General features: G+C 39.0%; 1 protein-coding gene across 2 annotated transcripts; it reads right to left on the bottom strand.

Moving 5' to 3' along the window:
• Positions 1-922: 922 nt before the first annotated feature.
• On the bottom strand, positions 923-26,308 carry slc66a2 (solute carrier family 66 member 2). 2 transcript variants are annotated; one of them, XM_026348392.1, is made up of 6 exons: positions 25,878-26,308; positions 25,517-25,752; positions 24,926-25,059; positions 23,444-23,494; positions 16,424-16,640; positions 923-5,167 (listed from the first exon to the last, which is right to left on the bottom strand). In XM_026348392.1, the coding sequence occupies exons 2-6, from the start codon at positions 25,717-25,719 to the stop codon at positions 4,957-4,959; spliced, it is 816 nt and encodes a 271-aa protein (XP_026204177.1). In that variant the 5' UTR covers positions 25,720-25,752; positions 25,878-26,308; the 3' UTR covers positions 923-4,956. The 2 variants fall into 2 exon arrangements, with proteins under 2 accessions (XP_026204177.1, XP_026204178.1); XM_026348393.1 differs by lacking the exon at positions 23,444-23,494 and having other exon boundaries at positions 25,517-26,308.
• Positions 26,309-27,984: the final 1,676 nt, after the last annotated feature.

The raw sequence follows: 27,984 nt of genomic DNA, 5'->3' as shown, positions 1-27,984 counted from the left end.
TTGCAGACCTATCATTAGCCTCACTGAGCAGAGATTGAGTGACGTAGATAAGAGGAGTCATAGCGTGAGCATATTTCTGGTCATCAGCTTACATGGGTTCAGGAACTGAACAGAGTGAATGCTGTTTGGTTGTCAGCACTTTACTCCACTATAATCAAGAGCCAAATATTGTGCTTTTTACTTCACTATATACAGTGTTTTAAATAGATTTATTTCACAGTTTATTTCACAGTTTCTTTGCAGCTGCAGATTTTTAATACAAAATATATTTAGCTATATATATTATAATATACTTAGCATTAAGATGTATTTTTACGGATTAACCATGTGGCTATACATAATAGCCAAAACTAACTTTACGTTTACTGGCTGCAAGACTAATCTAGTAATATGTGAGATATAATGAGCTCTCCTTCACACCCACTCACCCCACTCTGGTCAACAAACCAGGTATCTCCCTGAAATGAGGGGCTGTCTGCATATCACTGGGCAGGAAACAGCTGATTATTTACACATCCAGTGGATTCATTTGGAGTAGTTTGTCTGGTCACCCGATGAATCAAAGTACAATATTTACTCTCCTTTACCTTTGTTTGATCTCAAACAACTCCTGAGAGAAATATCTGTGTCTTTAACTGCTGTGTTCACCATGCTAGTCACTAACTGACTTTTGTTCGGTGCTGATTAAATGGGGGACAGTGGGTTTTAAACAGATTTTTGCAGAGGAACAATGTTATGAGAGAGCCACGAGTAAACCAAAATAGTAAAAAATATGGGCTAGAAAGCTAAATGGTAAGTTGGAACTTGCTATGATGGCCAGTAAAGCTGAGCAGAGTTGCAGATCACCACCAGGTTGAACACCAAAAAACACCATCAGATTAAAAATTGTGATTTAATATTTTGATATCAGAAGAAAGATTGATTCTTGCCACCTCAAGTCTAACAAGTATTCCAATTGAGCAGCTCCAGACAGTCTCTCCAGGTTTCACAGCATTAACTCAGTGTAACATACAAAGTTTTGCAAGTAACTTTTACCTCAGACGAGTATATCAGCAAGAATCCCCACCATCACATCTGGTTTGAAGAAGCCTTTTTGAACAGGTTTGAGGTGACACAGCTAATACGCTGGGGGATTTGCAAAAACTCTGTATGAGACATTTTACAGTTTTTAAACACACAGGGAAACTCTTTTACTCCCACTCATATCCCCAAGGCACTGAGCAAAATTTGGATTTTTATGTTTGCGAATTCATGACCTTAGGTTGAAATCAGAGATAAAGTTTAAACACTTTTCTCTCAGTACGACCCCACTGGAAATATTTTCTGTGCATACATTATATTGTAATATGTGTTGTAATTAAGAGGTTTATACTATATTTCTGTTTAGTGCTGATTTTCTCATTATCCTCTAATTTTCTTTAGCAGAGTAACACAGTAATACAACTTAAATTACCAACAACAACAAAACCAATGGACAACCAATTTATTGATACTGTCGGCCTCACATTGATGGCTTTCTTGGTACTTCTAATATCTGTATACGGTCTCCTCTCAGTTCCAGTGGAGAGCCTGATGTGAAAACCCAGCATATTACAATTTATCTGCTTATCATTGCTTCAGATGGCATATGCCCAAAGCTCAAACAACAACCATGATCAGTGGGCTTATTCTTCCTTTGACAATTGCTGTCTGCCAGAGCTGCAGACAGTGGATGTGGATCCTGATGGGATAAACGGTGGATGTCTCCACAACTGTCACAAACATCTCTATCAAAGAAAACATGACACATTAGTTTCCCATGTCCTCTGTATTAAGTGACAATGCCACATTAGATTCTCAACAATACTTTGCGTTTCAATAGCCTCAAGTGCTGATGCATATTGGACGACTTGCTGACTAGTGTAACAGAAAAATTCAATATAAACATTGGTAACATAAAAAAAAACATACAATGATATATTTGAAACATTAAACTAGGTATTTCACAGAAAGGACATTGCAAAACTTGGCAGTTGTAATTGGAAAATGTGGTTAAAGAAAATGAACCAGAAGATACAAAACTCAAAGTAAAATTAGGTAAAAATCAGATACATGGAATGAAAAAGTGAAACTGTGAGGTCATTGCTGGTCCTGTTGAGCACAGACAGAACCAGTGAGGTATCTCACAACATTATCCATAAGACACCCTCAACCCTGTCTGTTTATTAATAGAATTTGAAACTGATTTTTGAAAAAGCCATCTAATTAAATAGGTGTAAATGAAACATGCACCTCCACAGAAGAAAAAACCAAGGAGATATCCTTCATTTTTGTTCCCAAAAGAACAAACAGGAAGTCTCCATTTCTTAAGACTTGGAGCAGGAGGACAGAATCAGGTCTGCTCTAGTGCACAGTTCACTGAATGGCTGACAGTCATACGACTCCTGGTTTGGCATTTCTATGGCTCTCCAGAGAAAAATTACAAAACAACAACAACAACAGCAAGAACCCTTCAATATGGCTGCTTCTGTTTCTGAACAGGAAATTAACTGATGATAAAAAGAGGACGAATACAACCTTTCCAAAAGTGGAGTGTACTGATTTTGTAATATAAATTATAAACTGGCCCGTTGCCGCTGGCAATATGATGGAGGTGAAGATATGATTTTATCGAGCATATTCAGCAGTATCAGTTAAAGTAAAGCCAAAACTCTCCTCAAGCATAGTTATTGTTTATTACAACATGGGTTTTTTTTTTTTTTTCAGAATTTTGTCCAGCAGTCTTATTGGTAACACCAAAGTGACATCAGGGATCATTTCCCTGGACTTTTGGTGTCCTGCAGTTAACTTCTGAATATAAAGTAAATATTATAGATAGTAATAATGGTACATCCACCCTCTTCCTAGGTATAATTCTGAGTTGAAAATATTTGACAGCTACACGTTTTGTAACTTGGCAAAAAGAATAAGTGTCATCAGATTGATGACCAAATGGCTACAAAAACAACAACGCGAGTAGTTGCATCTAAATAAGGTCTAATAATAACTAGACTACATTAAATTGAGCTAATTTGTAGCTGGTTTCACTTCTTCAGGCTACAGTGTGGAACTTGTTCCCAAACTTATCTTGTAGACAGATTCTGTCGATGTCTTCTGCAAAGTTAGTCTCACATTTGCTATTCAAAGCCTCAGATTGAGGCTCACTTTTCTAATCAATGAGAGAATTTCAACGATTTCTGTTTTATTAGTAAGTTTAGTGGCTTCTTTTTTGTAATTTGATAATGACTTATACCTAAAGTACTGTGCAGAGTGTGGTGAAGCACACAGTAGAGCAGAGAGAAGGAGGGCTGTGAAGGACAGAGAGGACTGAGTTTGACTCTCATGCTAGTGATAACTTAAGTTGCATATAGTAGCTGTAATGAAGCACTACAAACACAACACTACAGAAACAGCTAATGTGGATAATAAATATATAGTGGGACCACAAGGCTGGCAAAAGGAGCAACTTACTAATTAATTAAATAATGCCTGAATATTAGTCAGACTAGTCTTCAGTTTTTCCCATGCTGCTGACATTGCATGAATGTAACATAAATAAATCAGACTTACGTTTTAAGGAGCTGCTTCAGTGATTCCATAATAATAAGGTGGTAAAGAAGCAGCCATCATTCAAAAGGTGTGTTCAGACTGAATGCAGTGCTATATTGCACCGCCCCTTCATTTGCCCTAAACAGAAACATTAGCTATGACTAACTGGCAACCTGCACAGTGAGCATGTGTGAGTGTTTCTGTGTTGTGGCTGTACGGCAGCCTCTACTCCCATCTCTTTTTTTCTGAGTTACTTCACGCCTGCATATTTTACCTCTTGTCCCTGTAGCCTTATGGAATGGTTTCATGAACCCAACGTAAAAGCAAGGTTTTGTTCAAACTTACACTCCACCCACTTGCTTCAATAACTCTGAGCAATTGTATGTTGACTAAATTAGTTTTTGCACGTTAAGAATATAAAGATCCCCATATTCATCTTTGTGGTGTAAAATTATAGAAAAAAAAATGCTATCATGTGCTTCAGTACAAAAGTCTTGGCTTTCTGTCAATCTATAGAGGTCAAATACCAGTCATCATACCAGTTGCCAGTCATCCGACTTCAGACTCCTGTCTCTCACAAAGCTTGCTTTTTATGATCAATCATGTTTTTAAAACCATTGCATTTCCAAGTATTTTGGTAAAGTTCGATTGCCTCTTGTGTTTAACAGTTTCGTCCCACAAGACTGTGCCTGTGAGTTTCAGCATGTGGCAACCATCTGTCCAACAAGTGGCAGACTGACCAGCATTTCTCCACTGTGTTGAGAGAAAAAAACAAAAAACAAATGCCATTTTGTACATTCAGTAACATTGTATATCAATATTGTTTTTTAGTTGTTTTTTTTTTATTGATTCATACATTTATATTGCTGGTAATGCAGCAAGCCATGTTTGAATGTGTGGATTTTTAAGGCAGAGGGTCCATGCAACAATCATCAGCGTATGTAGACGAGAAAAGCTAGTCCACATTTCCTCGAGCACAGATTTCAGTGCGTACATTTGCAGTCTACTTACACTGTGTATTTATGTATGTGCATAATACTCTCTACATGCACTGGTTAATTCAAGGTTATATTCTTTAAGAAGTCTGCATTCCAAGACAAAAATGTACTGTTGCATTCACAAGAAGTCAGAAGAATAATAAATAACTTTTAAAAAACAAGCGTCCTTCAGGTATCACAGCAGACACCAAGTGTCTGTATGTGTTGATGTCTTAAGAGAGTGTATGTGTGTATATGTAGACCTTGAGCTGATGGTGAGCAGCCTGCATCACCTCAAGGAGCTTTGGTACTCATGTATGTTTATACATGTCCATACATCCTTACATGTGCGCCTCTAGAAATGCTCCCTAACTCCTGTTTGTGAGTGTCCTTGGAAAGCTTGTGGAGGCTCTCAGAGGGCTTTGGCACTGGTGGTGTGAGACACCGTATGGGACACGGGTTTCTGTGGGTAGCGGCTGTAGTAGTAAACCTGGAACAGGATGGCAATGTCCACGCCCACCTGCAGCAGGCCACATGTCCAGAACTGCACAGGGGCCTGGGTGAGCAGGAAGTAGCCCGTTTTAAAAGTGTCGCCACTGGTCCACATCAGCACCATCTTGATACTGTGAGGATAGAGTGAGAGAGTTGAGGATGAATTAAGGAGAATGATGTGTTCTGTGTCTAATACATTCAATACAATATGGAAAACACTGTAAAATATACACATGTAATCAAATTAAGTATCTGTGAATATAGACCTTTACTCAAGGTCTAGATTTCATTGTGCAATTTTCTTTTTCTGATGCTCTTTTTCCTAAGCAGCATTCCTTCTTTGGTTGAACTTGATGACGGCTACCTAACTGTTCCACTTGGCTCTTGTTAGCAAGAGCAACAACACTGATGCAGCTTAAATGCTGTGAATAAATGAACAACAGGTTCGACTCCCGGTTCCTCCTGCCATATCTGTGGACAAGACACCGAAACCCTGGAGTAGAGCCATCACATACAGTATGTGCAGCTTTTCAACAACAACAAAATATGTCATTAACCAACTTCATGCTAATACTACCTGCCGAGCCAAGTGGCCTTGTAAGCATTGCATTGCATTACAATGGTAGCTGTGTTAGCTGGGTCTTCTTGATTTAAGCAAATCAAGAAAACTCAACAACTCAAAAAAAAAACTTTGAGAAACTCTAGGTAAGCTAAATATTTGAAAAGGGTCATTTTAAAATAAAATCAATGAGGGACAACTCAACTATAATATAATAACAATAAATATAATGATGGAATTCTACTAATGTCTTAATATATATCACAATTACTGACTTGCATAACTACAACACAACTGTAAAAAATATTAATATAATTAGAATGATTTATTTATTTCACTTTGTACTATTTCCATATATTTCTAGGCATTAGCATCCACTTTAATTTAGCAGACACTTACTGCCTCTTAGATACAGTACATGTGGTTTTGATGTATTTTTCCTTTGTGTAAATTAAATTTGGGTGCCAAAGGCAGACATTAATGACCGTAGGAAAAGTGGTCACAGAAATGCAATATCATTTCAGGCAAGAAGGAATAGCACATTTGCCACAATAACAACCATGAGAAATTGAAATAATGAATCTTTTGAGGGCTAAAGCTTCCCATCAACCCTGCATCCTGTGGCACTACTACAAGACTAATAACAGCAAATCTGTTATAAGCTTAACTGAATGTTCATTGGGGTGGGCTCATGAGACAATCCAGGGGATGGGTTTTACAGTAAAATGAAAGCTTTTGTTTTAGAAACACGAAAAAAGCGCTTGTGTAATTTGGGAAGATTAAGTTCTTTTAGGTATAAGTCTCAGTACTTGTGCTGGCACTGTGAACTCAACTAATGAGATGGAAAGGGAATTCTAATGACAGTAAAAGAAAAAAGAAAGAAAAAAAAAAAAAAAAAACGAGCCCTGGGGTTCAAACACACAACTTTATGTATGTCACACTCCGCATACAAGTCAGTGTACAACTGCATTCAGGAACTATAGAGACATCACCTCTAACAGTCCTTTAAGACTCCATTAAAATGTTGCTTCTGGTGGTTGTGAGTGTTTTCTGCACCAGTCTGTGACAGCATCAACACACCTAAAAGCTTCTGGAGTTTTTTTATAAACTTTTATTGTCTGCTTGAGGCAGGAATACATGTAGGTAATGCTGACAAAAGAAGGGACTGAGCCAGCACTGGATCCACAACGCACCCGTCTGCACACATACACACATGTGCTTCCTACAGCAACCTGTCTACAACAGAAACACCAAAATCCTTTCACTCTAGTGTGTTGGTTTGGTTAGTCAGCATGAGTTCAATAAAAGCTTTGATGGAGATTTTCTTTAGCTGTTCTACTTGTTAAAATGTAAGTGAATCCAGCTTCTGAATAACTGACAAAAACTACATTAAAAAAACCCATATGACCAAAATTTGTCTTAAACTGAGTTACTTTTACATCAAAACACTAGGACTTCAGATTCCAAAAGTCAGATAGTTGCAGAAGTCAGGGAGAGCAACAAGTGAATCACAGCTGTCAATTAATGCCCACTCAGCAGACATAAAGGTCTTGTATAAGCCTAAAAATCTTATTAAAAGAAGCCATCACTTGACCACCAAATGAGACCATAATGACTCACAGTGGGAAAATTATAGACTTGGTATTTCTCTAGCTTTTTGAATGAAGGTCAAATAAAGCCTTTTTTTGAGCCAGCAGTGGCTGAAGTGACATTGTACTTAAAAGTACTACAGCAGTGAATTCACATTCTAGTCGTGGTAATTACCCCAACTGTCACTTTATCACCTTAACCTTTTCATTTGTAAGGCCAATTTGTGCAAACTTTGCTATTTTTGTTGTACTTTTTCCCAGCTACTCCTCTGCAGTCTCTCCCAATGTCCCTACTGTCTTCCATTTTCTCATTCTTCTTGCAGAAGCCCACTCTCTACAGCACCTTCTCTCTTTCTCCCTTTCTATTCATCTTCCCACCACCTCCTCCCACAGTCTCCTCTCTCTGCCTGTTTGCATTTGCCTCCCCCCCACCCAACATCCTCACACTCTTCTCTCTCAGAAGGAGCTTGTTAGCTCTGTGGAAGGAGACCTTCCCTCCATATCCTCGCTCCTCTCCTTTCTCCCCTCATTCTCCTGCAGCTGCTGTCTGAGTTATGACAAACTGTACATTCAGGTGAAGATGAGAGATGCTGGTGTTTGTGTGACTGATCATCTCCTCCACTGGTTCTCTAATAAGAAGTAACGCAGGGAGGACCTGGGAAATGGGCGAGACCATGTGTGGCTACTTATTTGTCACCTTCTGAGACATATACAGAGGGAAAGAACCATGAGCAATCAGCTAGAAATAGAGTGGTAGAAAGGTGGGACTGCAATGGACAATATGGGCTGAAGATGCATCGTGTAGCAACACTGGTTTTATATTTGTATTGCTTTGAATAGAAAAAAAAAAAAAGGCCCAAGGAATAAAGCACAGATATTACATTTTGCAGGCTACCTTGAGGCAAAATAAATGAATAGGCAAACAAATGTCCTCCATGTGCTTCTAAGATGTTGATATATCAGTTCCCTTAGTTCCACATTTCCCTCACTTGAGTCTTTTTCTTTAGTCTTAAACCCACCAAAGATGAATGGAGGGATGGAACTATTTTTTGCATTAGATATTTATATATATATTTTTACATCTACAAAAAGTGCTGTATTGCTTCGTGGACTTTTCAACAGAAAGTAGTGCAGGTGCCATAGATGAAAGAAAAAAAAAAAAAATCAGCATTTTACTATACGTTTAATTTGTAAAAGTCATTTTGTTTATTTACTAGCTAGCCTACCAATCTTGGCCCAAAACCCACATTTGATGATGCTGAACGTATTGTGTGTGTATTCTTATAATATAATTTTTATATATGGTCATATAATCTTATTATCAGACTCAGTAAAGTCTCCAGTTTACAGCTTTTCATTTTCTTTAATTTATTGTCTCTCTCCAGCTTTTAGGCATATGAGCATACGAACTAATGACGCAGAAATGAGCACAAGATGGAGGTGAAGAAGAGTCCAGCACAAAAGTCTTTATACATCGAATAGAAGGCAGTGAAACTGGGGAGAATGTCCGGGGAATTCCTATAAAGTTCACTGGGAAAGTGTTGTAGGGAAGAATAAAGTTTTTTAACACAAAATTAGCATAGTTTTTCAACTCTTCAACCTTACTTACCAAGCAAGGAACCTTTTTACCATTATAAATCCTACAGGAAATCCAAAAGTTTTCAAAGATATGGAACAAATATGTTCCCTTTTTGGGGTAGTGTGTATAAAATGATTTACATCCATTTTATGATCAACACAGCTTCTAACATCTTATGTATGTTGTTATTTGGGTTATTTGTTGCTGCTTCTTCTGTGTAAGAAATTACTTCCAACTACATTTCTCTGCAGCCTGAGTTAGACAAATCATATAGATATATTTAAAAGTATTTATTTTTTAATTTCTGGGACCAAATTCCCACTTTGGGAATGTGGTAGCATCTACATTCATCCATTCACACACATGTTGTTGGGCGACCCCTCCACCTCCTGAACCACAGCCAGCAGCTGTGTGTCCACTCCAGACTAGAGAGGTATTGTTTTAAGCGAGCAACTTAAACTAGGAGACAGTTTAGTGAAGGGTAACTTTGAAACAAACTATGCAACACTGTATACTTTTTTGCAGAGGTCTGAGGTTTGGAACTTTGCTGTGCTGTGCATCATTCAATTTTCTTTCAATATAGAGGCTCTGGTCTGTAACTGCTTTATAATTTTTTGTGGACAAAGCACAAGTTGTATTTTCTTTGAGTTTGACATGAAAGTAACCTGATTTACGTTTTGTGTTTTTGCACATTAAATGCATTGTCATAGTCATATTAGGTGAAACTTTTTTAACAATCATTTAGCAGCTCTTTGTCCTCTTTGTGTGCTGTCATTGCAAAATTATGGATAATTGCACTTTGGGGAAAAATACATGACATGCAAAAAGCAGAGCTTTTACTTGTCACAATCTTATGTGTATATGTTTTTCATATAATTCTTTGAGGTCTACACATTACTATGTAACGTGCCAAACTGAACTGAAATGAATTTTCATCTGTTGCAAGAAAGAGAAAGCAGGCCCCTGAGTGATGTGGGCAGATGGAGGGTGGACAGGTTGGACAGACGATCTGAAGGTTCTCCAGCTGCACTGATCCGCTGCAGGGAGCTGAAGCTGAAGTCTGTTCTACAGTTCTGGTAGACACAGCAGCGGCATGCAGCCGGCCACAGGGGTGACAGCCTGGCACTATCAGTAGTCAGTACAGATCTGTGCCAGTACGTGGCTGTGTGTGTGTGTGTGTGTGTGTGTGTGTGTGAGTGGACAGCAGCCTGCAAACTAAATAAGGCTCTGGCACTCTTACCTAGCATCGTGGGATACAGCTCAAGACCACAGGCCTTATAAGGATGCGGTTGGCTATGTGCATGTTCAAGCTCCCTGTTTTGTGTTTGTCTGTGTGTGAGCATGTGTGTACCTTCTGTCTGCATTGTTGTATTTTATTTATTTTATGGCTGGCTGGTCAGTATCAGTATCAGTATGTGCTTATGGTTCTGCAGGCTCAGGACCATCCAAAAATAGCAGCAGCCTGAACACACACAGACACACACACACACACACACACACACACACACACACACACACACACACACACCATAAAATATCTGTCTTACATATGAAACTATTGGACAACAATAAAACAGCTAGCACACATTTGTTTACATTAAATGCAGGGATAATTACAATTATTGTCTATGAGGGAAACAGAAAAAACATCAACACAAACAGACTGGATTGCTTTACAGCACAGTAGAGGAAGAGGGTGAAAATTAGACTTATGCTTCAGCAACTGGTGGAAGGATTGAAGGGATACAATACATGGTTATTCTATGGACTAATAACGAAGAGTGGTGTATCATCACAACATCACTTTTCAAATATCATTAGCAGTGAAGGCTAGGTATACTAAAGATGATAAATTATTTGCTACAGCGTACAAAGCCAGTGTTAAAATAAAATAACTTTACGGTGACGCATTATTGTTTAACAATGCAAATAAGCAGGACTACTGCAGCAAAGTAGAAAGTGTCAAAGATCTTTGCTAAATCTCTTATTCAAATTGTGACTGTGTTGTCAGTATTTGCATGTTCAAGCTCCCTGTCACAATTTGAATAAGAGATTTAGCAAAGATCTTTGACACTTTCTACTTTGCTGCAGTAGTCCTGCTTATTTGCATTGTTAAACAATAATGCGTCACCGTAAAGTTATTTTATTTTAACACTGGCTTTGTACGCTGTAGCAAATAATTTATCATCTTTAGTATACCTAGCCTTCACTGCTAATGATATTTGAAAAGTGATGTTGTGATTAAGAGGTGTGTGTAGGGCAGTATTCAGAGAGCAGTGCCTTTGCTAATAGCCTACTCTACTTTGTGGGGTTACAGGTTATGTTATAAAAAAAGCCCTTTTAGAGTTTAGGTTAATGTTAGTTTTTGTTGTCTGTTCTTTATTTAGTAAACTCTTACTACTTTTCCACCAAGTCAGTTCCAGGGCTGCTTTAAAGCTAGTGCTAAATTTTGAACCAGTTCTTTGCATTTCAAGAGCCAAAGAATCAAACATGTCGATGTAACGACGTGGCTCTATGGTAGCTTAGATCTTAAAAAGGTCCCCAAGTTGAACCAACTTTGAACTAGCACCAACTCAGTACTATCAGCAACTTTGTGTTGATCAAAAAGGGGAAACTGGGAACCAGAGATAATGCTAACTTTGTCAAATGCATCAGGTCATTATGGCAACATAGAAGTTACTAGTGTCAAACTGCTTCAAGGAGCTTAATAGAGAACCTGACAAATGCCTTCAACAACGTCCTCATGGGACAAACCCTTCCAATGCAAGACTCGTCAGTGCCCCTCTGAACTTTATGCATATTTCATTATTGAAAAACTGCTTTGCTGCTGCCTGTCAGACAGTGGTCATGTTGCAGTGCTAGTGTATACACACATCTAATGCGATTCCATGTACTGGAAACCTTTACCCTCCTCTGACTTCATCCCCTGGGTGTGTATAGGGGGTTCAAGACTCCTACTGTGACTTTGAATGTATGAGTACTGGTGAAGCAGGTAGCCTGACACTCCAGTGGGAATGGTGATCCGATTTATTTGTTTTGTTCCTGGTACTTACAGGAAAGGGTATTCTGCTTTATCTCTTCTGTTTGTTTTTGTCTCTGCATGTGTGTTTATTCATTCAAACAGTCATTCATTTCCCAGAAGTTATCTCTGAGTTCTCCTAAACAAACATAGCCTCTACTAAAAATGCTAACCTGATGTTAACCGTGTAGCCAAGCCTTAAAAATGAACCTAAATATAGAATTTTGCTTGCTATTCCTGCACAGACACATACTGTGCGCACACACACATACACACAGACAATCACAAAACCTTGAACGAAATGCTGAGGTAAAGTAACCTAGCAACAGCTTGCCAGACTCAACAGGTTGAGCACAGAGGGAGGAGAGGACATACACAATAAAGAGAACTGGAAATGACAACGTTCTCTGCTTTCTGTGTCAGCTGTATCTGCACTAGCTGTTGGCTGGTTAGAATCTGTTGCAGGGTAAGACAAAGGGTCTGACAAGCAGTGTTGATACGAAACATCACGATTCATCCTGGCAGGGCACAAGTATATTTTAGAAGAAATTTCAGTCAAAACTTAAATCGCACAAGAAAAGACTGTAGATAATTAAGGCATTACACTGTGTTTACCAAAACACAAATAAATAAAATAAATAAATACCGTAAAACTTCGACTGGTTCTCTTCAATACAGTACACAGTGATCTTTTCCACTGGATTAAGCAAACAGCAGGAAGATCAGTTGTGTAATTCATACAGACAACTTTGTGGACTAACCAACTAAAATACAGTGACACAATTGTGCGGGAAAACATTAGCCTTGACAAATAATCTGTACAATGGAACATTTTGAGAGTAAAAGGAAAATCGTGCTAATCCTGCTGATCTCCCGATTCAGTGTTTTGTGCTGTGTAGGCATAGGTTTTTCATGAAATGAATTTAAATAAAATTTTAACAGTTTTTCTTCTGGAATGGCCACTCAGCTAGAGTCTGCCCTTCTCTGCTGGAGTCTGAGCGCCTGCGAAAGCATGAACATCCTGATTCGTATTAAAGCAAACGCAGCGTGAAAAAACAAGTTTTAATTGATTTTCAGCACTTTTTGAAAGGGGATCATTTTAAGTTTCTGCATTTTATAATCGAACAAGAAGGATTTTATGTGGAAAAACACTCACGTCAGCGTGAAAGTTTTTGTCTTTTTTTTATTTGAAACACGCACACCAGTTGCTCTTCTGTGAGATTTCTGTCAAAGTGGCTGTGTGATAGCGTAATATCAAACTGCACTTCCCGTTATTCTCGTAAAACACAGATGTCTGAGATCAAACCAAAAACGTTAGGTAAGAATTTAGTGAGTCAGGTTGGTTCTTTGTATTAAGGGTTTTGTAATCTGTTGTGAAAACAGGGCCACAGCAACTGTAAAATAGTTCAGGAGATAATTCACACAAAAACACTCAACAGGATTAAAAACGGCTATTGAGCAATGTGACATTTACGTCTGCATCAGTTTATCCACACATCCTGTCCCCAGGGGTATTTGGCCAAATGTAGACAATATGATACTGCTGGATTTGACAGCAACAAATTGCTGCAGTCTGTTTGGACACCAATGGCGATCGTTAGGTTTTGTCGTCAGTCCACGTTAATAAAAGTGCTTTTTCTGCATGCTTCAACGATCATACAGAGAGAAATCCACCATCAAAAGTAGCACACACATACACACACACAAACACAATAGATCTTAATACATTGCAGCCTCAGTAAATGTTTTTTGTGTATAGGACACAGCCACGGTGATAGACATTTTTCAACACTACTAGCTACATTTATCAATTCCCATCTGTCCACATCCATTGAAAGCATGTTTACAGCCATTGTGTAGAGATTTGTTGAAATGTATTTTGGGTAAGCACATCACAACTAAGATTTGTTGAATAGCTCAGATCAGCAAAAATACCAGCTCATCACAAAATTAAACATGAGTGGTAACAGTGAGTGGTGACTTTCTTCTGCAAGCACACACTCTGTAGACAGCTTCATGAACAATGAGTTTCGTAGACAGAGGGTCAGACGGGTAGGAAGTACCACACAATAAGGATGCAATAAGGCATGGGGCAGAGGGGGTATGGAAGGGCCCAGCGTGGGAGTTGTCATGGCAGGTTAAGTGAACAGGCAGCCCTGCTGGAGCTCTGTTATCAGTCTGCTGCAGAAAAGCTGACCAGCAGTGAGGGGGGCACATGCACTGCTCCGAGGCAGGACACACATTGTGAGAAACCTTTTCAATAAGGCCAGTGTGTTCTGGACAATCTTTAACTCCCACATATTTCAATATATAATCAGTTAATCCATTTCAATTACTTTTTACCACTTAAAACATTTTTCTGTCAGTTTTGAATCATCAGTTCTGGCTCTTTTAATATCCACTTATGAGTAATTATTTTTCATTCACTTTAGTGGTATGCAATTAAAATGGTGTACAGCATTTAGAAGCTCCCTTTAGTGGCTACAGCTCAGAAAGCTAGTAGCACTGACTTTGTAACCATATACTGTATGTCTTCAACAATCTTTTTTACGTCAAAGCCTCTAATTACAGCCTGAAACTTGATGCAAATCAGTATTAATGGGCCCAAGTGATACACTAGCAACAGATACAGCAAGACAGAATACCTCATTACCATATTGATTTTTCGAGTAACTTCAGTGGCACAGTTTAGAGTAATAAATAGTTGTCAAGAACCCCTTCTTTACTTCCTGCTCGACAGGTGCCAGAAATACTTAATAAGCACGTGTCAGTGTTAATGACCACATGCAAGACAATATAATCTGAAGCTATGACTCACGACAGTAGCACACAGCACACAGCACAACACACGCAGAGAGTGTATGATGGAAGTGGCACTCATAAATAAAATAGCACTCGTCAGGATAGAGGCGTTATCATTAATCAGGGATACAACAAGCTCTGTTTTAATTTCCATCTGAGTGACTCTTGGCAAATTTTAACTGAGGCTCAAACAGAAAATAACCTTACTGCATTCAAACTGTATTTTACATTGCAGCGGTCTTAATAATATAATAGGAAAGAAAAGGAAATACTGCCCTTTACTCACTGTATTAAGAATGAGCACCAAAGTGTTGCTAGCCTCCTCTGATTGTCTGCATTTTGCCCAGGTGAGAGACTACAGCCTAAACACTGTATGTGTGATGCAGTTTGTCTGTATGAACTTTGCTGAGAGGCCCAAGACCAAAATATTGTCCATAAACTGTTCTATTCCTAGTCAAGAGATTTGTCACCAAGTCACTTTAATAAAAGGCTTTTTCTCGCATGGTTTAAAATTGCCATTTCACTGATTTCACCTACTGGAAATACTGTTCTGAGCATAATGACGTAGTGCCAGTCCCATAGATAGGAACAGTGAATGAACCTGCTCATTCACTGTGAATTCAGACAGTGACCTGCTCTATTCACGTGTGACCCCAATCAGACATTATGCTAACTTTATACTTAGGAGCTGGTAGAGTACAGTATGTATAAAGTTATTCTAAATCATCATAATGTTTTGTAAGACAATGGATTAAAAAAATATGAATGACAAGATTGCAATTTAACTTCTATAATATTATACAATTAGAGAATTAACAAAAGCACAAGCATGTCACATTAAAATGTGCCTAAGGGTGGTCTCAAGTGTACAAATCCTGAATATGAAAACATTGTTAAATGTCAGAATCTACGTTAAAACACTTTGTGAATGAGCCACAATTAAGTTAAAATCTGCTAAAATCCTTGTAATCTGTTCACTATAAACAACGTATGGAATGGAAACAAATATAGTGTGCCATTTATTATCACTGGTGGGAAAGAAAAGTAATAGGGACAGACATAACTGCAGAAATTAGCTGAAACATTTTGTGTAGACTCGCATGTATCATTTGTGTTGGCAAGAATCTGTTGATATGATCTGAATAATGATAGAGGGGTTACAAGTCAATATACTGTGATCTATTGCCATGTGCAGTATGAGTTTTAACGTTTTTATGCAATGAGATCATCTATTTATTTTAAACAAAACACTAAACAAAATTAACCAATTGCTGCCACATCTTTGCATGTAAACTGTTAATTCAAAATTAATACAGTATTTTTGAGAAACAAAGCAAACCCACAAAACATAATATTGTGATATTTGATATTTTCTTACACCCCCGGTGTGGGCGTGTCATTTTGGCATCAATGGTGTATGAGAGTTTCAATCATGTCTTATATATCAGGGTTTTCCCCAGTGTCAGTAGATGAAATCAGAGCCTAATGATTCTGAGGAACTAATAATTAAACTAATTTCCTCTTTCAATGAGCTTTTCAAGTAATGGTTATATTCTGCTTTGCTTAAAATCCAATTTTTTACCACAGAGCTATGTTTATGCAGACATGAAAACCACAAAATGAAATAGGTAAAATGTCTCAGTACCTTTGCAGCTTGTTTAAAATAAGAGTGAATATCCTGGAGTTGCCTATGGAGTGTATGATAACTGCAAAATTACACTCTCCATGCCCTGACCCAGAGCTCTTACTGTATTTCTGTTTCTGTTGCTGTTCCTAAAGGCTGTAGGCTGAAATCAATTGAATTTTCTGTGAATATAACTAACAGTACTAAATCTGTACCTCATGCCCTCAGTGGACTTGTTCTGATAATTGCAGTAGAGCTGCGGTGTGCCCAGCATTGCTTCAGTGAAGACGGCCAGGAAGCCCAGGGTCTCCACAAACAGTGCAGAGTCCAGGAGGAGGTAGGTGATGTAGGCCGCCAACAGAGTGAATGCCAGCACGCACTGCACGTAGTCCACAAAGCGACTCCATGACCAGAAGTAGTTCCAGTCAAAGTCTAAAGGTGCACAACATTCAGAAAGCAAAAATTAGTCTACACAAATGGATGTTCCCCCCCGGCTACTGGGGGGGAGTGTAGATGAGAACATAACCAGCTGGCCAATACTGGCACAGCAACAGAAACACTACTTTATCTTACTTAGTTGATGACTAGCTTCAGTAATGTGGTCCTGTCCGAAGCATCAACATAAAGTTATATTTAATAATCTAAGTCATTCCAAAAGCTACTCGGTAACTTCACTTCACATGCTGGTGCAAAGAGTCATAGTTTGATAGATGATGAAGATACTCTTCTACTTTTATAACACATAAATTGTAGTTACACACCCTGTGAGACACTGCTATACTTAATGTAGTAGCGTTACTATCACTATCCAAAATGTATTTTTATTTCACTCTCTCCCCAGTTTTCATTTTCCATTTTTTTTAATGATACCTTTTTAATAAGGTTAAGCAAAAACGTGAGAGTTTAATCTGCCTTCACACTTGAACTGTGAATATTCTCAAACCTCTTCTTGTATTCAGAAAAACAAACAAACAAATATTTCACTGCTACAACTGGGTGTTGCAACAGTGTGCATTTTTGACTGATTCTCAATCAAAAGCTTTTATCTTCAGAGGCTTTGTGAGGAAGTGATAAAGCGCTGAAAAGCCCTGAGGGAGGGTGACAGTCAGCTGAGGTTATTCTATTGCAGTAGAAATGGGCTGGGTGGGAATCTTAACACTGATTAATGACTTGAATCCTGTTTCCTGTTATAACACCTCTCTTGTGTTTTATGTCTCTAAACAAATTATTACAAAGACTCTGAGCCCAACACGTTGACTGTAATAAGCAACAGGCCCAGTGATAATATCGCAAGACTTGAAAGTCTTGCCTCAGGTACTGCTGTAACTGTAGCTGATAGGGAATAGGCCCTATAAGCCATACTAAAATATCTTTATGAAATAAATAATAAAATAAAATAACCAAAAATACAATAAAACTAGATATGAAAGAATACAAGCATTTTTGACATTTGATTCTACGATTAAATGAAATGTGGTTTCATTTGAGAATTAGGGGTGGCCCATTCTGACATTTAGATGGCATTTCTAAACGAATACGCATGGCAGGCACAAACGCTTGCAAGATAACCTGGCTTTACTATACTCGAGTCAATCCAACTGTTTCTGCCAGATAGGCGCGGAAAACAAATCCCATAAATGTTACTCAGAGAAAGTTCAAACCAGATCACAGGCTCTTCTGTCAACCCACCTATACACTTCATACAGCAAGATTTACCATGGGAACACCAGCTGTACAATGACAACATAGTGCAATGTGTGAAAAGTTCTTATAGCATATAGCAGGGCATGTATTCCTGCAAACACAGCTCTGACCATTAACATTATACACTGAGAGCTGCTCTCCATACTGTATAGCAGGAGACTTTGTAGGTGTTGTGGATGCAGATGCCTAGCATACCTATGGAGTCCAATCCACAGTCGAGCCAGAGGACTGTGACTCTGAGCCAGTTAGCACCAGGCTGCCTGTGCCTGATAACAGCCAAACACACGGGAAGCAATCAAGTGCAGCTGAGCAGCACTCAGTGCCAGCCTGGCTGCTAAAGGCAAGCAGAGACTCACACTAACCACAAAGCTGAACATATGATACACGGATTAAAATGGTTCGAGTGATGATACAACTGGGCGCTAGCTTTGCCTGGAAACTTGCACAGCTTTGTTAGTTTGCCTGCTAGTTAGCAAGCTGTTCAGTCTGTTCCAACTAACTATGACTTTTAAAGTTGTGACTAAGAAAACAGTTTCATGCATTTTACCAAGCTGACTAAAAAAAGGTTCCTAGAACAGCCAGAAGAGTATTAGACTAGTATCTGAGCGAGGCCGTCGAACAGAGCTCTGAAAGAATGCTAACCTTGCTAACAACTTCACTGTGTGTCCGTTAGCTTGTTTGACAAATTATTAAATCCAAATATTAATGCTAAAATATACAGCAGTTGTCTTCCATACAATGTTTGTTCAAAGAAATAACAGATTTTGAAATCTAAAATAATTGTTTGTTTTTTTTTTGTTTGTAGAACCCTTACTAAGAAATGAACGTATCTCAACAATATAAAGTGTGTGGACATAATTGCAAAGACTGCATGAACACAGCCTTGTTTCCAGGTTGTTAAAATGAAAACATTACTTAAAAAACGTTTAATTCACTCCCTGCCTGGAGGAAGTACTGCATGACATTTCCACTGTGCTGAAATTAAAGATTTTTTTTTTTGCATCTTAATTTGGCGGTCGGGGGGTTTAACAAAAAAGGCAAGACTTTTTATGCTTTTATGCTGTTTGTATAGTCCTTATTCTAGCTTCAGTTGGTGTCAGTAAATATGTTCCTTTGTCCCAGCAACTCACTGTCATCATCTGTTAATCCTGCATTTCAGACTTTTAAGATATAGGTGAACATAGCATATTCCAATTCTGAGCAGTTGCTAATATACAAAGAATCCTATAGACAAAACTGTGTGTGTGAGTATCCATGTCCCATCATTTCACACTGATCACTAAGGGCTGTTTATCACAGTACTGTACCTCAACCATCCCCTGCCATACACTGTGGCTTGCTGTGCCACTTGTTTACCCTGGAGCATTCTCCTCTTTCTCTTTAATCCATGTGCTGTGTGGGAACAGACTGGAGCACACAATACATTTCCAGTGGTGGCTAAAAATCTTGTGCGCAGCTCGTCTTAAAGTCCCACGGAGTTGTGGTAGATGTGTAGGAAGACATGGGTCAGAGTTGGAGATTTCAATTGCTTATTTACCAATAGTTCCCTGCCAACTATAGTTAGGCTCTGGAAAAGTCTGAGGGTAGTTGAAATAATGGCTTGTTGTCACTCAAAAGCACCCGTGGGAGAAGAAGGGACCTTATTGTGAAAGACAGTTACAACAGCCTAGGATATTGAACCTTGGTTTTCAACGAGCTTCATATTCTGAAATTTGGACAGGGAGCTTTTGCACCATGACTAATGGGCTTTCACTGCCATGCAGAAGCACAGCAACTTTTCTGCACTACCACCAAGAGTAAATGCTATATCTATTCTATTGAAGCACTGGGGCTACAAGTTAGGCTTCTACTTGCCCTTAGAGATAACTGTATCTACAAGATAAGGTGATTTATTCTTTGCTGCCACACCTAATGAAGCTACAGGTATACACCCCTCTGTGACCAGACTGAGTGATGAGCCAACATATAACAATGGAAAGCAATGAAATTCTCTTGTACTGCCATGTATTTCTGTAACATCAGTAAGCCAACATCTGCAGTACGGGTCCATGGGATCACTCAGTCATTGTGACAGAATTGAGATAACTGCAGATTTATTTTTGAGAAAGCCACAGCAAGCACAGGAAGAGATTTCACATTTTCTGTGGAATTTATCAAAACGTTTATTTTAACATTTGTAAATGATATTAAAAAACCCTTATTGATTTAACTAGAATTTATCTTTAAAAAACATCAGCTATGCAGAAGAACATGAGAGGGGGCACAAAGGAAATGTTTCAATAAAATTTTTCTGAGAAAAGTCTGTTTGGAAAAAGTAATGGAACATTTCACAAAGTTTGAGAGAGGGGTGAGGGAAGCCGTGCATGTGCAAATCAACACTCCCTCTCTCAACAGAGGTGGAGGACTTAGACACAACCTGTCTTCTATTTATCATGCTGCCCTTTCATCTATCCCCAAAAAGGCCAGAACCAGTTCACACCTGCACCAGGTTGGACACACTTAACGACCCATTTAGGTGTTACGAGGGGGTGGGCTGAGGTGTGATCATTACATCCTTCACATCCCCCCCATCCTTTGTTTCACCTAACGAGCCTATTCAGGGCAAGGGGTGGAGTGAAACCAGCCTTGGAGCATAAATTTGCGGCCTCTAACCAACTATCTTCAGACTGAAGAAGCTACTTGGATGAGTAGCGAAATGTTTCAACTAACTAAAGGAAGTCCAGTTGCCATGACTAAACTTCCAGATAACTTCACCTGGACGACTGAGAATCTTCACCGACATTTCACAAAGGTTTTGAGTTTTTTTTTTTTTGTTTTCGCAATTAAACAGAACAAGTAATGGTAAGCTTACGTTGGTACGTCCAAGTCTATCAAGACAACAACAATTACTGATGTTAAGAGAAGGCTCAGATGAGTACATCTACCCCATATATAAATAAATGTCTGTTATACAGACAAGTTTTACTTTAGCCTTACCATCTATCCTGAGGCACTTTTTTAACAACAAATGCATTGCTAATGTTTATCTACATGCAAGTCTCAAAAGGCACTATATGAAGGTATATTTTCCAGATATTAATTTATTTTCCAGAACTTTTTCTACAGGTATTTCATCTTACTTTTTCCTTCCAAACTCTTTTACCTCCATCTGAGTAATCACCAGCATTTCTGACTCTGAAACAGCCAAATGAGCTGATCTTTTAATCTGCTTATAGGCATGCAGTCTTCCACACAAATCACACCAAGCTGCTATTTTACTAGGATTTATACCCCGTTTAAGAACTAAAATGACACACGCCACACACACCTGTGCTATACATAATGTCCAGCACAGATGTGGCCATTGCTATAATTGTAGTTACGGCACTACAGGTGTTCTTTGCACCTATGCATCCTCTCAGTTACAGGATGTTATCTAAGCTTCCAAATTACACATTGCAATGTCTCTAAATAAAATGCCCACAGCTTGTCGTGCTAGGAATTTCTATTCAAAGTCTGCTGCATTATGCTTTTCTGTCTTGGTACAAGTGTCCAGCTGTTTGATGGAAGTGCCTGGTGTGATAATGACTCCATGCTGCCATGACAACAAATATATGCTATGATTACAGCTTGGAGAGCATAAAGGGGACAAACGGGGCAATCAGGGAAATGTACAGGTGGAGACTTTGTCCTGCTGACTAAACAACACTATGGTGAGTCACAGCAGAAAGCTACAATGTCAGTGTGGTGCTTTATGTCATATTGTGAGCTCTATATAACTTGCTTTTCCTTTCCAAAATCCCTTCAACTGCAACAGTCCTGAAAACGCAGCTAGCTCCAGGCCTACGAGTAAAGCTGCATGTCTAACCAATCCACAGCACTACTTCATTTTCCCATTTCCTCTGTCTAACCAGATGTTTTCAAAATTTCTTTCAATAGTGGAGTGCAATATGCTTACTCTCCCACAAGCAGATGAACAAGCACAGACCAGCAAAGCTGCAATCGAAAAGAACATGGGTTCCTGTCACTTCTAATAAACCTGAAACAAACCTCACTTATTAATGACCATTCATGGAATATGTCTTCAGATGCCACAGACAGACCAACTGAAGCTGAACCACATAAAGCAACAATTCTGATGATGAAAACTGCCAATGATTGTCAGTTTTGAATAATGAATAATTTATTTAGATTGATTGGAATAAGTCCAATAAAATATAAAATAGCACTACAACACTAAGTCATCTGTAAGGAGAATCTTCCAAGTTTACTCTGTGCGTTTTCACATCATGTATATATTGTTTTCTTCTGCCATCTAGTGTCCATACCAGGAACACGAGCCTTCTCTTCCTGTAAGGCTTCATTCTTCTTCTTCTTCTTCTTCTTCTTCTTACAGTACTCCTACATACTATACTATAACTGTACAGTCTATACAGAAGGTGTTGTCATCCTCATACTCTAGATTTCACATACTTTGCCATACATATCTTTAAGAATAGATCATTTTCCTTAATAAATGAATAAACAAGGATAACGTTTTTGTCTAATTTCATTATGGGATCCCTTTATTTAGTTTTAGAAGTTGTGAAAATCTGGTCATGTTTTAGGCCATGCTTACGCAGGAAAAGAGAAATTATAAAGGGCTTCTGACAAACTGTCAAACACCACTGTCTCAGGTTTTGGCAACACGGGCGATACAATCCATTTATTCGAGTCTTTTCATGTCATTTGTTGACAGCAAGAAAACAGTAGGACTTATGTTTAAGTGCAACATTAGTTCTGCAGTGTCTCATTGCATCTCAATAGATTTGTTACCATTATTAAAAAACAGAGGGTAACATGTTGAAACCATGTGTAGTAAAAAAAAACACAAAGAAGCCTGTTAGAAGACAACGTTCATCACAATCTATCAGAATCTGAATTTGCATAAAAGCAGCCATTAGAAGAGATGCTTTACATTCATATTTTAGGGCTGGACAAGATAGGCATGCACCAGTTTCACCAGTTCATTTAACACACACGGAAACATTTGATCTGAGAGATAACATATGACATTTTTGCATCTCAAACGACATTAACATAGGATACAGTTTACATACAAAATGTAAACACTGTGCATTGCGAAACATACTAAAGTGGTTAGTCAACTGATGACTAATGATGGATTTATATGAGTTTAGTATACATTAACTTTTGATTTGTTCCCTGTCATTTCATAAACATGCCACTTTTTAGCACAAATTAATCATGCAGAATCAAATCCACACAGGTCGTTAAAGGAAAACATGTTTGTACTGACCACGGAGTTTAACATGCATTGAAAGCATACAGTGGCTACAACAGTGGGAGAGTAAATATGGATGTAAGGGCAGCACTACACGTGATAAAAATGGACTCATGCTTCATCCAACCACATTGTAAATGCTGTTAGTCATTATCGGTTAGTGATTGAGCCACACTGGGCCATCATGCATGAGACACAAGGAGATGGAGAGGGAGAGGAAAGATGAACTACAACTGATGGTTCATGACACGTTAAGTTCTGTACATACCCAGAAAGAGCCTCTTAGGGATTCTGACTTCATCATCCTTACAGTCTGTTGCTACAGACACAAAATAAAGGAAAAAAAAAAAAACAGGACAAAAAGAAAAAGAGCTTGGTTTCTCTTATTTCTCAGCAAAGCCACAGGTGACCTTTGATGTTTAGTCAACATGGGCACTGATCAGACATTTTAAGTCTTTGTGAGCTATTAGTAACTAACTAACTGTCTGATTCCCTGATTTATTACTGATGTTTATCACTGATTACAGAGCATTTGGTGCAAAAGCAATGTGCTCTTTGGAGTGCTTTGAAGTGAGTGGCTTTAATGCTAAAAATAAATGCTAAAATTCAATTCTGCTGTTTAGTTTTTATGTCAACAAGATTTTAGGCAGGTTTTGCCATGAAATACTTTTGCACATAACCCCTTGAAAAATGACCACTTTTAGTACAAACTACTTAAACAAGCTATAAAGTGTGAATTACAAGTGCTGATTCTAGGAGGTGTGGAATCTGATACTTTTGGGCAGAGTTGAGTTTGTACCTAAATTGAGTGGGAACCACCAGATAGATGGCACATTTTGCTAGATAAAGTTTTGCAATGTTTATACACTGTCATTTCATGGTGAGAGCCTCAATTACTATTACTATTACTATTTCCTGTCCAACAGCCCCCCAGTGGCTTTAAGTGTAGGCTTAGCCACTATAAACGTGACCAAGCATATTCTCAAGAATCTTAAAGTATTCCTATAACTGACTGTCACTCTAGCTAAACAGCCTGAGGCTCAGTGTTTTGCCTTCAAATGAAGTTCACTTAGAGCTTTCTGTACTGGTTCGGTTTCTATTCACATACACAGCATATTTAGTTATCCAACACTCAGTCTGCAGACATTTACCACCCATTATGACTAAGCACATGACTTACAAAACCATAAAGGGCCATTTCTTGTCTAACTGTGTATAAAGAAAATGTATGTGGAATAACAGGAGCAAGTGTTCCAACATGTATGTTACTGAATAACTTTGAAACTGAGGCTTAAGCAGGTGGGTGTGATCATTTTACGCATTTTTTGTGTTGCATTGACATACAGTATGCGTTTTGTGTTGAGAGGGCTGAATATTAAGTCTAACTTCTGCATTATCCATTCAAACAAACAAACACATCCGGCTTGACTGGGCAGAGTGGTCCACATCTGATTGTGCAAATGTTTAAGCAGGTTAAACTGGATTATCTAAACATTCCCAACTTAAGAAGAGGCCCCTTTGCTCAGTAAGGCTGAGAGGTACCTGTAAGGAGACACTCTCATGCGTAATCATTCACAGCCTCTCACATTCCTTGCAACACTCACGGATGCGCCCACCTACACACATTCACCCTCGCTTGCTCTCTGATATTTTTTATACTCCACATACACATCCTCTTGTTGCTCACATACGCTTGTTCACTCACATGCAGTCGCACTACAAAATAGGGGACCCGCAGTGGGTGTCTGACCTATGAAGGAGCGTCTCTTGGTGCTGAGTTCAGTGGCCATGCGTACGTTGGTGCACAGGTTGAGCATGGCGAGCATGGTGGCGATCATGATGATGCTCTGCCAGAGCAGCAGCGTCTCAAAGTAGCGGCCAAATCTGAAGAGGAAAGGAAAACTTGTTAACCTGATTATGACATTCACAATCAGGAATCCTTTACTCGCCTGCTTTTCCAGTTCCCTTACAGTTTCTTATAGTGACTGGATCTTACAACTTTTACCCTTTCCTGAATTATCTCTGGGGTCAACAGGATTTCCACTAAACTTCTCGTATTTCCAGCACCCCCCAGTAGGCATGTCAATTAGATTAGGACACCAAACAATAGTAAAATACTGACAACAATGATAAGATCTTATCAGCAGTAAGATAGCATTGCTAGTAGTAAGAGTAGAGGTAGAATGATGTTTCATGCAAGAGAATTTGCGTTTGATTCTTAAAAACATAGGTCTTGATCTACAAAGTACATAATTGGGCTGATATACAAGACAGCATGTAACTGGCGAATTAGTCCATACATCAGAAGCTGGTGAACAGACAGGGAATGTTTTTTTTTTACCTGAAGAGTATTCTGAGGATGTTTGCCACCAGGAGGACCAGGCACACATAGGTGGAGAACCCCTCTGCGTTCTGGGTCCGGCGGATGTCTCGGTACTGGGGGATGTAGGGTACCACCCCACCAAATACCATGGCACCAGCAGCGACCCACGACACCAGACTGCTGAACACGGAGAAAATCTGGTCAAACGCCTCATCGTCCATGGTCAGCTGCTGCTCACCAGTCCAACACCAGCCCTAGGAAGTTGTGAAGTGATGTCAAGTGGCTGTCGCTGGCTCTACGGAAGCGTGTATATCGCCTTTAACGTGACAATCCTTCCTCTGGTTCCTTATTTCACCTCTCAGAGTGTGAAAAGACTTACATCCGTATATCCCGTGCATACTCCTCCAACACAGACAAAGGAGCAGCTACTGCCACGCCATCACAGAGCAGCGCATCAGAGCCCGAGGGACACGGTCACAGTAACAGCTAAGGACAGTCTACACGGTGGAAACATCAATATATCAACTACTGTACCCACAGGACAAGGAGGAGACGGCTTCGAATGATATCCTGATCGATACGTCCCATCTCTGTGATTCAACACTTGTGTTGATGCTAGCTAGCGTTGCTTGAAAGGCTGCACTTAGCGCAGGAGAGGAGACTCCCAAAGCCTTCTGAAACTGTATAAAAAGCCCTTGAAGTTGACAGGGGACCTGAAATAAAATGGATATTGGTTTTGCACGGCGTCCCCGTCTTACAAATGTTTCTTCACTGACTGGCCCATTCAGTTGTGTGTGTGTGTGTTTATGGTCTAACCCACACTTCCTGAAACGTCCCACGTCACGTTCAAGCAAAGATGTCCAAGTATTTCAAGATAGTTCCCGGTACTCGGCGTTACAGTCTGTTGTTAACAGCTACAGAGCAGGAGGCTATTGGAACATGCAGCCTGACAGTGTCAGTGAGAGCATGTATAAGCATATAGTATAAACATGTCTAATTATAGTGTTGATTATGAAAAAAGTGTAACTCCATTGAACGTCACTGAATGTGTGCTAAGTAATCTTATTATTATTATTATTATTATTATTATTATTATTATTAATAATAATAATAATAATAATAATAAACTTTCTTAGCTTGCTAATGTGTCTGTGTTGACTCTGGCAGCAGTAATTACTTGTGCTTGTGCTGAACCTGGCATGTTGACATGTCATGGGTAGAAAAGCACGTAGAGAAACAATAATAATAACAAAGGCTGCTCAAGGTCCAGGTTTTTGTCTACCACAGGGATCTCTTGCTTGATCTCTTCAGTGGACATCTAGATCACACATTACATGTACATCATGATTAATTTGCTATTGCACTGAAATCTCTTGCCTGGAGTATATTGACAAAACAACCTTTTCACCTCTTTTTGGTGTTTGCAGTAAAGCATCTTTGAGTACAAATTAAAATACACAAAGAAAATGGTTTATGGTAAAGCACAAAGTGCATCAACTAAAACACACTAAAAGTGTAGCCATCTGGGGCCCCTGTAGGTCTTTGGCCCTAATTAGGAGTAGTGAGTTAATACGGCCCTGCTGCAGACTAAGTTTGTGCGCCTTAGGGCTTTATGCCTATCAGAAAGTGACACATCCTCCTCTTCCTGTTGTGTGCTTCCTAAATATTTCATAGAAGTTGGTTTATTTTAGTTCACTTAATGGTGGTACGTAACATCTTTTGAAGTTTATGTTTATTTTACAGGCTTCTCTGATGATCTGAGTAGAACATATTTAGTGGGAGTGAATGCAGACTCTCACTGGCACAAAATCCCGATGACAAAGATTTATAAAGGCCTAATGAAAGTTATGTAACCCTCATGGGTGACAGCTTCTCATCCCTCATCTGTCACTGTCAACTGGGATCATCTCTTATATAAAAGCCAAAGCCTCAGTGCCGGGAGAGGGAATTGCTTCTACTCATCTAAATTATACAAAACACACAGTGACCTGAAAGACAGGATCAACCAGTTTACAGAGAGTTAAAAAGAATGCTCTTCCCATTTGCAACCATGCATGCAAGATGTCAAAGTCAAGCCAGACAAAGTAGGTCAGCGTGAGGCCGGAAGTGCAGTAGCATTGACCTTTGTGGCAACAATACAAAAGATGTGGCTTTTGAGAAATGTCTGGGTTATCGCAAAGTTGGGAAAGGAGTTTGAAGTGATAACGATTGGCCTAAGTGGGCTGGCTTTGATATATAAACGGTTATTTTTACATACATACAGGAAATACCTTCCCTGGGGCGACTATAAAATAATGACATGCATGATGTTTGTTAAAGAAGTGAATTTTACATAATTTGGACCAATAGTAGCGTAATATTTGAGATTACAGTACAATATACTGTAAGAAAAAAATCTAAGAAAAGAAGAAAATCAACGACTTTATTTGCAGTGACCTTTATTCTGAAATGACCGACACTGACGATCGCCGGAAGTCATTCTCTCA

This window comes from Anabas testudineus, chromosome 11 (genome assembly GCF_900324465.2).
Source record: "Anabas testudineus chromosome 11, fAnaTes1.2, whole genome shotgun sequence".
Classification (NCBI taxonomy): domain Eukaryota; kingdom Metazoa; phylum Chordata; class Actinopteri; order Anabantiformes; family Anabantidae; genus Anabas; species Anabas testudineus.
This window is presented reverse-complemented; position numbering and strand designations above follow the sequence as displayed.

Bases quoted from the DNA above. Each gene is read 5' to 3' on its own strand.
- slc66a2 (XM_026348392.1), bottom strand. From the start codon at position 25,719: ATGGACGATGAGGCGTTTGACCAGATTTTCTCCGTGTTCAGCAGTCTG. The intron at 25,060-25,516 runs GTAAAAAAAAAA...TTTCCTCTTCAG, and splicing joins ATCCTCAGAATACTCTTCAG to ATTTGGCCGCTACTTTGAGA. The intron at 23,495-24,925 runs GTCAGACACCCA...TTGTGTCTGTAG, and splicing joins CAAGAGACGCTCCTTCATAG to CAACAGACTGTAAGGATGAT.